This window comes from Peromyscus eremicus, chromosome 9 (genome assembly GCF_949786415.1).
Source record: "Peromyscus eremicus chromosome 9, PerEre_H2_v1, whole genome shotgun sequence".
Lineage (NCBI taxonomy): Eukaryota > Metazoa > Chordata > Mammalia > Rodentia > Cricetidae > Peromyscus > Peromyscus eremicus.
The window spans coordinates 46,668,678-46,683,920 of NC_081425.1; the positions used below are offsets into that span (position 1 = coordinate 46,668,678).

A 15,243-nucleotide genomic window follows, 5' to 3' on the forward strand; every position below is an offset into this window, starting at 1 on the left:
TTCATTTTCAAATTAGAAGTTTAGTTTTTTACTGGTTAGTTTTAACACACGAGAAGAGAGTTTTATTGAGGAATTATCTAGATCAGCTTGGCCTGTGGGCATGTCTGTGGGTCAGTCTTGATTGTGGGAATTGTCTTGTTAATTGATGTGGAAGGACACAGGCCATCGTGGGTGGCACTGTTCTCTAGGTGGGGGATGGGGTGGGGGAGTGGGGCAGTTGGGGGTGGTAGGGGTCCTGAATAGTATTTGAGAGGAGAAACCTAGCAAGCAAATAGGCAAACAAAGATCAGGCGTGAGTGCCGACCGTAGAATGGTCCTTACCTTCACGTTTTTTAATAATCCACATAATCGTTTCTCTGTATTTTTCAAAATTCTTCTTCAACCTAAAAGGAATGTAAATAATCTTCAAAAGTCAAGTTTAATCCATGTTTGTGTATCACAATACAGGATAAGGTGGGCCTAGAGGCTGTGGAGTCTTAACATCAGGGAAAGCTAGGTGGAGAGCTCTGCTTCTGACCTAGGCTCCCTTCTGGTCGGTACTCTCAAGAATTAAGGGATGCCATGTGGCATCTACTCAGTTCTTTCCACATGGCCTGTAACTGATCAGCAAGGGTACTTGAATTATCTTTCAAAATGAATCCAGAGAGGGTCATCTTGGGGCCAGGGGCAGGCATGGAGGTCCAGGTGCCAGGGTAGCTGTATGAGTTAAGTTCCTACAGTCTGCTTGTCTATGCCTTATCTGAATCACATGGGGGTTACATCTGGACATGGCTTGGAAAAATAGCATTGTCCACAAACTGGCCAGAACCATTCGGAACCCCCTCGATACTCAAAACAACATCAAATTGCTACATCCAACCAAATAGAAATGCCACTAATATCCGTGGGAAACAGACAGCAACTCAGGCCTGGTAGGAAAAGGTCAAGCTGGCTCAGCCAATGTGACTTATCTTTAAAGACAGACCAAGCACCACCTTCCACAACAATCAAGGCCTTTTACCTGAGCTCATGTCAATGTACAAATCAAAGGCATTGCTTGCCTTGGCTTCTGTTTTGTGCCCCACATCCTTACGATTCCTTCCGTGTGAACTCTGGGTCTGGTAACTGGATCGCGTGTGCACTGACTCCTGGGCATTACCCATGTCCTTGTGTCTGGCCCAGGCTTGCGTCCTGACTCAGGGCTCAAAGCTGACCCTAGCTCGGTTCTCCTCCCCAGGTTTGCAGGGCTTACACTTGCCCTGTTACCACATCTGGTTTCCTGGCACCCACTGACCAGCTGCCCTCGACAGTTACTTACAGGAGTCCCAGCTTCTTCCTGTTTTCACCCTCCATCAGCTTGCTCAAGGGCATGTCCAGTTCCTCTTCCAGTTGGTGGCGAGATGCCAGCTCAGTGATTATCTCCCTAAACACAGACTGATAGGAGCTGGGAAGAGACTGCGAAAGGATCACAGGATGAAATAGCCTGGAAGTGGAGACTGAGGCTTTGTCAGCTAATAACTTCTCTGACCCCAGTTATACCAGGTGATACTTGAATATAGTGCTAAGAAATACCAACTGTGCATGTGAGGCTGCCGAAGGGCTAGGAGGATTCTCTTAAAGAAATCTTCCAGGGCCAGGATGATGGCCACCCAACCCTGATGGCTCTAGTTTGATTCTTGAAACCCGTGTAAAAATCTAGATGTGGTGGCCTGTAATCCCAGCATTCCTATGATAGGGGAGGACAATTACCCAGAAGCTTGGGGTAACTAGCATGAAGTTTGCAGAGTAGCAGCAGAAAAAGCAAGAGAGACTCTCTTTCAATATGGGAGAGGCAAGTCCTCTGACCTCTACAAACGTGTTGTGGTACATACACACACACACACACACAACACACCATAAAAATACAAAAGGATAAAGAAATCTTCCACTACTATCAGATCTTCTTCTTGCCTGCCACCCCAATTCCCTGAAGAATTGTATTTAGTATCTGTATGTTACAAAATCTTTTGGGAACATAAAATCATGTTTTGACTGTGGAGATGGTTATAGACTACAAACACATCTCCATGTTTGAAGTGTGTAGCAGGTTTTCTGTACTCTACACGTGACTGACCTCCCAGGGATGGCTGGCTTACTCAAGGTCAAGGCTTTGTAACATCTAGTGTATGGGGTAGTTCTGCATTCAGAGGGGCTTATGTTGTGGTCTTCCTCTCTGCTATGGTTCATAAATGGGACCGTTCTGTCCCAGGCTCTGCTGCTGACTATGACTGACCCACAGCTGAGTCCCCACCTTGTTTCTTTTTTCACATTTTTTGATAGAGATGAAGGTAGACTTCTTGGAGAGGAACTAGGGACTGAGCCTACCTGTTCCCAGCGTATCTCCAAGTTGAGGTTGTTATGGTTATTATTGTTCAATATGTGATAACAGATTGTGTATCATTAACTTGTTAACCTCCTAGAGTGAATGGCTGACGTTAACCTTTCAAAGTTACATATGATGTGGGGTAGTTACAGGAGTATAGCTTGTGGTTCATGGTATTTCTAGGTGAAGGGGACAGGTTAGGACTGGCTTGCCTGGTCCTCATCTCTGAATATCTTTTTCTCTACTGCCCACACCATTGTTTCAGGGAAGTTTGAGGTTAAGGCCCTTGATTCTGGCATTCCTGCCTCCATGTTCCTGGTGACGTCCCTTCCTTAGGGATGGGATGACTCTCTGCCTGGCCAATGACCTCTCACCATACTTTACATTCCATGTTCTATTTGCCAGAAAATACAGTGCCCACTGTATCCTACAGGTAGTAGGACCCAAGGAATGGGTTCACTCAAGGTCCATGTCTGTACCTAGGCTGTGCTGCTCCACTCCATTTAGCCAGCCATGTGACATCATGTGACATCATGTGGGGGGTCCTTCCATTTGCTTGTTCAGCCTGTTGGGTGAAGCTATTTATTCTCTCCATGATGGTGAGTTTATTTGGCACCACAGAGGTGAGGTCTCCTATACCCAGAGACCCTCCTAGGTAAATCTCTGGTTGTTAGAATAAAAAAAAATGTTTGCACAGAAAAACTTGTGGTGCATGCACGTATCTTAGAAGTAAAAATAAGCAATTTTCTAATAGTAATTAGAAATAACAAGTGGATTGAGGTGTCAGGATACCACTAAGAGAACTCAATCTCCTTCTGTCTAGTACCCCAGTGGCTTCTGGGATCCCTCAAAAGGTTCCTTCAAAGTATTAGCAGCTGCCTGTACCATGTGACATTCCTTCTCCTAGGCTAGCTCTACTTGCATGTACATGTTTTCTACCAGGTTGCTTGGAGAAGTACTGTTTGGCCAGGATATACCATTGAGAGCCACACTTTGGAAGTTGAATGAACCTGGAAAGGTCCACATGTTAAGGCTGCGTGCTCCATGATGGTAATGGCAACTTTAAGATATGGGACTTCTCAGTGAGAGGGCCTTAGGCTGCTGGAGGCACACCACCTGAAGGGGTGACATGACCTTCCTCTCCCACTCCCCTTTGCTTCCGGCTCAGGATATGACAGAGGCCTGAAATGGGTGGGGCTACCCCAGTCTTGGATGTGAACCTCCAGACCAGTGAGGCCAAATGAGTTTCACTGTGAGCAGCCTGTGTCGGGTGCTCTGTTACAGTGGTGCAGAGCTGTTGAGTCTCTGTCTGTCAGGGGGTTGGTGTCTGTGCCCTGGCGCTGCTGTCCCTGAGTTGCGGGCATCAGCCCCTGAGCAGCAGAGTGGCCATTGCACAGCTGGCCTCCTCCTCCTCTCCTTTCATGTCAGTCCAGGTTCCCAGCTCACGGAGTGGTGCCACTCACTGTTAGGGAGAGAGAACCCCTCACAGCCAGGCCCAGAGGCTTGTCTTCTAGTTGATCCTAGATCCCGTCAAGTCGACAATCAACATGAACTACTGCAACCTTCACCCAACATGACTTAGACCCTTACCTAAGTGGAGAGAGGATACTAAAGGAAGGCCAGGGAGAGAAGATGATGTGACCTGGGAGGAGATGCCATCAATAGCCTAGGAGAGAGACCTGAGGCACAGCCTTCCCTCAGAGCTCGCAGAAGGGTCAAGACTGCCAACACCTAGACTTTGGGCTTCCTGCCTCCAGGCCTGAAAGTCAACACACTTCTGCTGTTTAAGCCAACTGCCCCTCAGTACTCTGGTAAACTAATAAGGATCCCACACCAAACTCTGCAACCAAGATCTTTCTCCTCGGCTTTTAGCTGGACCTTACCTGGATCTCCTACAGGCAGTTAGCACTCAGTGTGGACCAAGTGGAAGTTTCTGCTTCAACCTGCAAGCGTGACTTTCTCCTCTGGACTTTCCCAGTCTCCTGAGTGTCACTGAATCCCATGTCACGTCCCTGAGCAGCCAGACAACATTACTGTTCATCTGTACTCATATTGTGAAGTTGTTTTTCTCCTGGTCCTCAGTTTCTCCATTGCAACCCACCATCTACAAAACTACCGGAGTGATTTTTAGAAATGCAAAACTGATTCTCAATATTTCAGGGCACTCTGGCTGGATCTACTAAGTTATATGTATATATGTATGCATATTTACATATAAATGCATCTATACATACATACACACATATGTATGTGTGTATGTAAATAATAGTATATAGTACATGTTTCAAATGCATCTCAGTTATACTTTTCAGAATAATCCTAACAGAAGTAGAAAAAAAACCCAAGTGATTTATAAAATCCTTTTTGAGCATGAAAAGACCTTTTAATAAACATAAAATAATAGCTGAGAGCCATAAGAGAAAATATTGATCAACGAGACTACATAAAAATGAAAAATGACCATGTTGTGGGGAAGACCATTAAGAATTTGAGATACAAAGACTGAAAAAAACCTTCACAACACAGATGCCGGAAAAGGACTAGGTTCTTTCTTTATCAAAAAGTGCCCACAGGGCTGGAGAGATGGCTCAGTGGTTAAGAGCACTGGCTACTGGCTGTTCTTCCAGAGGACCTAGGTTTGGTTCCCAGCACCCAGATGGTGGCTCACAACTGTCTGTAACTCCAGTCCCAGGGAATCTGACTCCCTCTTCTGGCCTCTGTAGGCACCAAGCATGTTTGTGGTGCATAGACATACGTGCAGACAAAACAGCCTACACATACAATAAATTAAAAAGAAGTTCCTATAAACCGGGTAGGAAAAGCTGTAAGCAGCAGAATGGAAGGACAGCCAAGAGGCCCCCCCTCCACTGGGTGCTTGCAGAGGAGACACATGGGGTCTATGAGCAGGAAAAAACACCCCATTATCATGCCGTCTGAGTGCAAAAGGCAACACATCGCCATTTCCACCCTGCCAGATGGGTCCTGCTGCTGACCTTCATGGAGGGGCTCTCTCACGGTCTCTTGGGAAAAGGAAAATGGCTGAAATTATTTGGATGGAAACCTGCCAGTCTTGTTTGTTTTGGTTCTGTCATAGGGCTTTACAGCATAGCCCAGGCTGACTCAAACTCGTTATCTTACTTCAGCCTCTCCAGTGCTGGGATTACAGGTGTGGTCATCACACACTAGTGAGAGCTGCTGGTGGCAATGGCTTCACCAGAGGCCACAAGAATACACAGCAGATGGCAACGGATAATTCAGGTGTTGATCCGTCAGAGAAATTACTCCCTGATGGAAGAACTCCGTCAAGCGAGGTTTACAGGACCACAGACTCTGAAAACGATCGCCTCTGTCTGCAATTTCACATGTACAAAAACAGCTGTGGGGAGACCCAGGACCTGCACTGTAATGTGTAATCTCACATGGTGTGTGTATGTGACCTCAAGACTACATCTCAATCTTGTGGGCACAGATATCTGTGGATGGTCAGGGAGATGACTTCTCATTAATCTGTATAATTTTGATAAATAGAAAATATACTAGGATATGCTTCATAACTAGATCTGTTGTTCCACGAAGACTGTAAAACACTTAGGCCCTGTTTTTTTAATCACTAGCTCAGACTGGCATAAACAACAACAACAACAACAACAACAATTTCTTCTCAGTTCTAAGACAAGCCACATAAAATTAATTGATTCAAAACCTCAAGAGCAAATTCAAACTAGACTGAACGTCTTTGTAAATGGATCACAAGTTACAACTTACAGATATTCACAAAGACAAAGTTGCAGATGTCTAATCAAGGTTATTAAGCACAAAGCAACCTAAAATACTATGCTAGTCTCTCTAGCCAGGTCTAGCTGATAACACAGACCAGTGGCCACTCCCTACTAAATTCCTTAACAATTAACACTCTGCACAAACTTCTAACCTCAGTATATAATATAAAACTTAGGGTTCAACTAACTAATTGTTTACTGTTTAGGTCCCAAATAACAATTGATCAATTAATCAAGTCCAGAGAGAAATAGCTTTATGTCTACCTAAACCGTGAAAAAAGTTTCACACTTAGCCAGGGCTACAGAGGATGGTCTGGCCTCACAGCCTTAAATAAAGGGTTACAAGCTCCCTTCCTTGTGATCTGGTGTTACAAACAGGGTAAGAGAATATATTTTTAGGTTTGGGGCACTTTCAATGTCAGTCCCTGGGAAAGTGCTGAGTACCATGTCCTTTACCTGTGTGTTGCCATGGAAAATGGCTCTGCTCCTTATCATTTACTCAAGGAATGTGCTATGACCCTGAGATGTAGCTTTTGTAACTTTTCTTTTTCCTGCCTCAAGCCTCCTATAAAATGTGTATATAGTTGTGTAGAACAAAGAGAGTTGGTAGAATTAGAGCTGAAAAAAAAAAGCTAGAGAATTAGAACTAAAGAGAATAAAATGAAATACCTTCAGTTCGGGTCTGACTCTGATTCCCTCAGATAGATAGAAACTTACTCCTAAAGACCCTCAGATAAAAGTTTCCTAAAGTCCCGCTACGCTGAAAAGCATTCTTTCTGTAACCCCAGGTGAAACCTTGAGAGCTGATCTCTCAGGCTGCAGCAATACACAACTGTCATTATCTTTTGAGTCAAGGATGCAGATTCTCTCTCTCTCTCTCTCTCTCTCTCTCTCTCTCTCTCTCTCTCTCCTCTCTCACATGTGTGCATGTATTAAACACTGCATCTACCAGAAAAGTACCCAATGATAGGGATAGGATACCAGTTAAGTAAAGGTTTAAGGTATGTAATGAAGCCAGGTGGTGGTGGTGCACGCCTTTAACCCCAGCACTCAGGAGGCAGAGGCAGGTGGATCTCTGTGAATTCAAGGTCAGCCTGGTCTACAGAGCGAGTTCCAGGACAGCCAGGGCTACACAGAGAAACCCTGTCTTGAAAAACCAAAACCATAACAAAAAAGAATATATAATGAAATACAGATTTCCAAAATATACTACCAAGGGAAAAGTGAGAAATAGACAGGATGTATATTCTGGTCTCATAAGTGGCTAGTTGTGCTATTGTAATAAGTATATTTAATATGGTATTAAATTTTCCAGGCATATCCATAAAGTACACTACATAATAGCTATTTCTGGGAGGTAAAGAGGAGAGTTGAAAATTTTATTTTATAGCGTTTTTACCATTTCAATATTTAAAAATCATGTGCACAAGGTAACTTCAATATTCAAAAATCTAGGTTGAATCAGACTACCGAAGGCAATAAATAGTAAGTTTGGTTGTGTTTCATGTCCTCTAGTGGCAAAGCCCTGGGATGTTGAGGTGCTTGTGATGGGAGCTCCCTGCTCAGCCCGCTTGCCCAAGAAATGTTCTGGAAGAAGGCAAAATGTGGCCTGTGATTCCTGAGTCCCATGTAGCTACGTGAAAGCCGTGTCTCCTTCCAGGTAGGGGATTGTAGCTCTTCACCCACTTACATCATAGGCTTCATCTTCCTGCTTGTCAAAAGGCTCATTTAGTATAGTGTCCCAAAAGGACCCTTGAGGGAAGCTCTCCGAGGCTTTCAGTTTGGGAAGGAACGTCGAAAGGAAGTGCATTTGGAGGGAAAAATCAAACCAGAGAGAAAAGAGGAGAGAGAGAGAGAGAGAGAGAGAGAGAGAGAGAGAGAGAGAGAGAGAGAGAGAGAAATAGATTTATTACCTCACCCTCTTCAGTTCAACAAGAAAACCATAGGCATCACCAAGGATGCAAATTCATCAAATTATGTACGATTCAACATGGGGGTAATAATAAAATAGGCATGGAATAAGTAATTTCAATGGCCGACTTTAGGGAACTGCTGTGGTCCTGATGTCTGGTGAACGTCAGCTTGGCAAAGTAATGCTTGAATGAAGTAGATGGAGAGCAGGCAGATGGCTAGGGATTGGGTGGTATTACCACCTCCCCCACCCCCGCCCCACCCCGCCCTGCCCCACTGCTGCCCAGTCGTGAGACTGGAGAGACAGGTGCACACATGATGGAAAACTGCAAAAGCACGGGATACCTGGTGTGGAGCATTAAGAAGGTGACTGGGGAGCCAGCAGAGGAGATGGAGGGCAGGGGAAAGCTGCAGAGGTCCTTGTGGATTGTCAAGGGGGACTTTGTGTTCTCAAGGGAGATTATTTAGTCTGAATGTGGTTTTATGTCAGAAGTTCCAAGAACGGTATCTATCTCCCACTAGCTCTCTCAAATTTGCTGATGTCTAGACTTGCCTATGGCTCACCATAGCTAATCAAGTTAGGAGAGGCTTCCCCAGTCCAAAACGGTCAAGAGCATCTACCAGAAATGGTGCACACTTTTGCATTTCATGGTCAGCCCCAGCCTTAGGAAATAGAGAAGGGTTTCCAGCCTTCAGGGTGATGGGGATGCAAACTGAATTGTGGAACTGATAATTATAACTCTGGTCTCTCTCTCCCCGACTCCTGGGAAGGTGTGGCTCCCAAGGCAGGGCTCGGAGGAAGTGGCTCTAGCTGGATATTGGGTCCCTAGGGAAATGACAGTGACTTGTTGCCACAGCTTCAGGATGATACAGGTCCTTCAAGCTAGGACATCCAGAGAGCCCTCGAAACCCAGTAGGGAGTCACAGGGATGGCTTAGTTCATTTAATTCTGTGCCCTTATTATGCATTTGGGGTCCAGAGTACGGGTATTCCTTGTGGTCCCCACGTGTTAATTTTGGATTCAGTAGAAAAAGCCTCTACTCCTTCATACTCCTGACAGGGTGCCTGACTAGGTTCCTTCTGTCTGCAAATCTCATCTACATATCCATGCTTTGTTCTAGACAAGCTTGTGGTACCTGAGAATTCACAGGCGGCCATTTTCCCCATTACTCTTACAGGGTCATGCATGCCACCATCACCGGGGTGCTAAAAACACGGTATGTTCCTACAGTAGTTTTGAAAAGCCATTTAGGAACACCCAACAAGAACCCATCAGGGTTCAAGCAAGCACTCAGGAGTTCCTTGTGGCTAGCATCAGAGAAGAGGAGCGAGTGAATGGGCATGATAGGAGCCCAAGAGACCGCAAGGCAGGTGGCAAGGGTAAGACGCTCTGTGTTGTGATGCCACTGACTTCTGTGGCCAGCAGACATGGAGTCTGAGCCTGGCTGGGGCCTGACAGCCCAGCAAAACCTCATCACCAGTGACTCCTTATTTTAACAGGCTTTACCGAATAATCCAGAGTTAACTGAAGGAAGAGAATGAGTAGTGTTTCCTGCAAGAAGGAGGTGAGCTTGGCCTCCCTGAATACTAAGCAGTGGTGCAGCCGGGCTGGGTTCAGTGTGATTATTAAGCTTATTAACATCACCAGGCTCCGTCCATGTGTCCGCGGAACACCATCAACAGCAGTGGCAGAGCTGTGACTGGACTGAATAACAGAATCTTTATTTCTAGTTAATGGCTCCTTTGGGGGGTTTCCTGTGGCCTCTGCTTCCATTCTGATGAGATCGTTATCTGTTCCATAGAGGGTGGGGAGAGCGGTGTACCAGGCCAGGAGGAAGAGGTGGCCCTGTCTCATAAAACCTATGCCACTTACGATGTCGCTCGCCCCTCAGACAGCCTAGCCCTTCACCTGTACCCTGAGGACAAAAGTGTTCCTTTTTAGGGTGGTTCGGAGACCAGGCCTGACAGAGCCTGATGCCCGATAACACACAGTTCCCATTAGCACGTTTTCCCTCTCATCTGATTAAGAACAAATTTTGATTCCAACTTGTCTTGGTGCCTCTCTGCCAACGCTCTTCTTGATAGAACCACACACTTGAATTTGTGATGTTTGCTCCGTGTACATTCCCCACACACAGTGGGAGCATTGATCCCCATATTCCAACGACAGAAACCTTTGCTTGGCCAAAGTTCACTCACCTCCTCGACTGTCTCCATGGCCCGACTATCCATGTCTTTCTGAAACCTAGTTGTAGCAAACGCCTTCCTGAGTCTGTTTAGCGGGAGCACCACACCCCGAGACCCAAGCATCTCAACCCCAGGCCTGGTTCTTCACTGGTTCAGAAACTCTACCAAGCTAGGTGTTTGGTCACTCTGGCTGGCTTTCAGTGAGAACCCGCTCCCCCGATGCCTCCTTCACAGGCATTTCTATCCATTCACCTCTGCCTGCTCTTTGGATGTGAATCCCTCTTGTCAAGGCTGTGTTCGCAATGGAGCCCTGTCTCACTTTCCCATCACAAAATCCCACTGCCAAGGTCCTTCCTGCATCTCTTGGTCTTACTGCACTGGTCCCCAGTAAGGCCCATATATAAGTTTCTCCCTGTACTTTGGAATGTGGAGACGGATTTCTGGCCCTTTCCCACATGGGCCATTCTGCATTCCTCTGCAGACTCTTATTTTCTACTTTATTCGCCTTCAGGAGGTTCGGGAGCTGTGTGCCAGCATGTCCCCGGGTTCCCCTCCAGGACTTGATATATATAAAGCTGCATTAGCAAGGGAGCAATCACCTGGGGTGCCTCCCCAGCCCACAGTACTCTGCAGGAATCTCTAAATAACAGGTTAAGTCGGACTCTTACTGCAGTCTACCTTTCTCTGTTTTACGGGCCTCAAATGCCAAAAAGAACAGGAGAAATTATTACTGCCACATATGTGGACTTTTTAACCCCTGGGGGAATTGATTTTAAAATCACCTCTTAAGCTGAGGGGTAAGAGGAGGTGATGAAGGGTGAGATCACACAGGTAGAGAGAAGCTGGGTCCACAGCAGTCTGGGGCCTGTAGTGACACTCAGTAAGCACTGGTCCCTTCCCCTTGTTCCTGTTTCTTCTTTCTCGTTACAGTTTGCCCATTTCAATATCCTGCTCAGTGAACAAGAAAATGCCATGTCTGCTGATCATTATCTTCCCACCTGCCTCCAATCATAGATGCTGTTTCTTTTCCTTGGAAAACCTCCATGGTCCTGCCTCTGATTCGGTGTCTTTCCTTGGTGCTACATTCTAGGAATGATGCCTTCCTTGGCCATGGACCATCAGTGAGGATGCCTGGCTGAGGGAGCATTCTCCTCAGCGCGGGCCAGGCTACTTTTCACTTCTTACCTTCTTGTGGCTGGGTTAGTAACTTTTACGGTCATTTAGAGTCATCACAAGCATTACCTTCCAAGTCAGACTTCTTATGTGTTAACGCGGAGGAGTCATCTTGACCTAGTGTTGCTTTTGATTTTAGGGGCGTTCCTGTGAAAAGATGAAAGAGAGTGGCCGTTCTGATTCCAGGCGTGGGCTTTGCAACGGGTCCACACTGAACACGTGGAGCCCGTACACTGGGACGCTTGGAGCCCAAGGGCTGACTGAGGGAGGGGAAGGGTGGAGGCTTCCGGGCATGGCTGCCTTGGCTTCTTTGGTGACATTCTGCAAGAAGGCAGGAAATCAGTGGTCTCCCCTGGCTGTCCCTGGGCAAGCAGGGCTGGAGGTCGGGGAGGCCTCAGAAGTTTAAATCCTGTTGTAAGAACCAGCGAGCCAGGTGCCTCCAGGCTGTGGGGATGCACAGTGGGGCACTCTTGTCACCAAAGCAAGGAAACTTCTCTGCTTTTATTGTTTTGTGTGCCAAGAGCTCCCCAGGAGACACATAATGAGACACGTTATGGGAAACAGCCAGCGGATAGATCTGCTGAGCTTGCACTTCGTTACAGTGTTTTCCTTAGACCTCACACACGTCACGGTCACTCTGGTTTGTGTCTTCTGAAGCTTTGCCATTTCTGCTTTTTGGGTTTTGTGCTACTATCTCTTCTTCCTATTCCTAAACAGGTGTGCACCCAAGTACACACACTCTGTCTTACACACACACACACACACACACACACACACACACTCTTATACAATATTTTCTTACACACACACACACACACTCCCTCTTACCTACACATATATACATAACACTCTCTCACAGTCTCTCTCTCTTTCTCTCTCACACAAACACTCTTATACAATGCTCTCTTATACACACACACACACACACACACACACACACACACACATACACTCCTTACCCACACATATACACATTCTCTCTCTCTCTCTCTCTCTCTCTCTCTCTCTCTCTCTCTCTCTCTCTCAAACACACACACTTTTTCTCTCACATACACACACACTCACACCGTGCATTTCATTCTTGAGGCAGAAGAGGAACAGGCCCATGAGGAAAAGAAAGCACACTGCTCCACCATTTACAGGAAGGTTAGGTTTGTATCAGGCTCTCAGTGCTCGGAAGAGAGACCCAGACACATGTACTGCCAGCACCTACCATTTTTCAGCATGAGCCCCAGCACCTCATAAGCAAAGGATACTAATCTCAGAAAGCACATCTGTCTTGGTTAAGGTCACTGATGCTGTGGTAAAACACCAGGAGCAAAAGCAATTTGGAGAGGAAAGGTTTTATTTGGCTTACACTTTGACATTGTAATCCATCATTGAAGGAAGTCAAAACAGGAACTCAAACCAGGCAGGAACCAGGAGGCAGGAGCTGATGCAGAGGCCAGGGAGGGAGCTGCTTACTGGCTTGCTCCTCATGGCTTGCTCAGCCAGCTTTCTTATAGAACTCAGGACCACCAGTGCAGGGATGGAATCACCTACAATGGGCTGCCCCCCCCCATTGATCACTAATAGAGAAAATGCTCTACAGGCTGGCCTACAGCCTGATCTTATGGAGGCCTTTTCTCAACTGAGGTTCCCATTTCTCAAATGACTTTGTCAAGTTGATATAAAGTTAGCCAGCACAGCATCCTATCACAGAATTGCCTTGATTGGCAGGGGCCATCTTTCCTCTGCCTTGAGCAGGTCTGTCCCAGCTCCACAGGGTGGACGGGAAGGAGGCAGCTTGTAGCTTTGTGTACCCCCAACCACTTGACAGCAATCACCATCTTCCAGACTGAGTACCCTGCTTTACTTCAACAGTTCTTTGGATTACGGTGTCCAGGTTCACCTAACCCCAGCTGTCCTCTGTGCCCCAGCCAATATACTTCTTTCCCTGTGGAACGTAGCATTCCCCCAAAGTGAATACACCACTCCCAGGCTGGGCCTCTAGTTACACTTGGTTATGGTAACTTTTCTCATCCCATTTACTCACTGGGACATTGTTGAATGAGAGGTCTGACAGTACACAGCCTCCCCTCCATCTGTACTTCCCTAGCTTGTTGTTTGGGGGATTTAACAGAGCAGGATCTGATAGGAATGACCAGGTTTTTTAGTCGAAATCTAGACTCTGATTATATTATGAAATACAGCTCACTCACAAACAGGAATATCCCTTCCATATTTGCAGAGGCTGCCCTGAGAAGAGCTCCGTGACTTTCCACTAGTGACCGACCAGGTTGAGCCTGAGCTAGTCAACGGTTCTCTGGGTGCTGTTCTGTTAATGCTTCTTTGTCTCACCTCAGCATCCACCTCATATTGCTGTCTTGTCCCCAAACACTGAGAAGCCTTTCGGCATCAAAGGCCTGGTGGGATTTGACTCTGTAGGATTATTGTACTTGCCAATGGCCATTTTGTCAAAAAATGACAACCAGCACTAACTGATTGTCCCTGCTAGCTGCATACTGGTTTGTTGAGGCCATTTTACTCTCAATATCTGTTCTAGATGGCCATGAGCTCATCTCCCCAATTTCTTAAAATTCCTTAGATCCCAGAAAGATGGTTGAGTCATTCTTATTCTCTCTATATTTGGGGGTTATTGTGTCTAGATTGGAAGGCAGCAGTTACCATTCTCTTCTGACTTTTAAACCATTTTGGTTTCTGCTGCTTCTTATCCAGTTTGTTGTGCTTTTTCTAATTCAAAGATGATTTTCTTTCCCAGTGAAGTAGATATGAAAGAGTGGATGTAGAGCTTGACTCTGTGCCATTCACCAGCACCGAAGAGTGGGGCCAGGTCTATTACAACCTTCTTTGTGCTCTAGTTACATTTTAACAGAGTCCCCCTCCCACCCCAGGGCTGGAGAGAGGACTCAGTGGTTCACAGCACTTGCTACTCTTGCAGAGGACCTGGATTTGGTTTGCATCACCCAAATCTGGTTGTTCACAACTGCCTGAAAATGGTAGTTCTTCCAGGGTTCCAGTGCCCTCTTTTGGGTTGTGTGGGTACTGCACGCACATGGTACACATACAGACAAGCAGGTGTAAATAAAAGAGCCCCTGGTTTTTTGATGTGTTTTTTTTCTAACTTTCTTTTTATTTATTCTTTGTGTCTTTCACATCATGCCCCTCCGGATCCCACCCATCTCCTCCACCCCATAATAAAAAAAATAAAATTTAAGAGAAAAAAAAGGAAGAGGGAAAAAATCTTGTCATGGAAGCTGCAGTGTGACACCGTGAGTCACACAGTAAACCCCTTTATCCATACATTTTTACATGCAGGCATTCATCTCAAAGAATCATTGGTCTGGAACAAAGCTCCTGGTTCCTACTACATCAATGATGCTGGGCCCTCAATGGGATTCTTCCTGAACACCCCTGTGCTGCATCAGATCATAGATGGGGTGGATATTGGGGCAGGCAAACACAAGCCCCTCTTTTTTATTTTATCATTATTGTTGTTATTTGACAGGAATGTTTCTCCTGGGATTCAGTTTTCCTGACCACATTCTTAAAGCTCAGAACCATTTATTTTTGTTCATTCATGTCTAGAAACACCCCTATATTTTTTAAACCTCTGCACATGACTCTTTGGAATCACAGACTAGGGACCAGGGATGTGACTTTGGTGGAGCACATCAGCATGCTCATTTGCTGGGTTTCATTTCCAGCACTGAAAATAAAATCCAAGTCCATGTCCACCAAGGGACACACTGTGTGAACACACACTGGTTCACACTCTGGGGAGTTTTCCAACCTTGGCCACGTCTCTCTTGCCAGGTGGCTTAGAGAATCACTCTCCTGTTCATTCACATT

General features: G+C 46.0%; 1 protein-coding gene across 1 annotated transcript in view; it reads right to left on the reverse strand.

Annotated features, from left to right (window-relative positions):
- Erich6b (glutamate rich 6B) overlaps nt 1-15,243 on the reverse strand; it is a 55,750-nt gene that overhangs the window by 10,207 nt on the left and 30,300 nt on the right. The window contains exons 6-9 of the mRNA XM_059273321.1: nt 11,461-11,538; nt 7,811-7,893; nt 1,298-1,434; nt 322-383 (exon numbers count right to left, since the gene is read on the reverse strand). Of these exons, the coding sequence (XP_059129304.1) occupies nt 322-383; nt 1,298-1,434; nt 7,811-7,893; nt 11,461-11,538 (360 nt within the window). The remainder of the gene's footprint in view (nt 1-321; nt 384-1,297; nt 1,435-7,810; nt 7,894-11,460; nt 11,539-15,243) is intronic.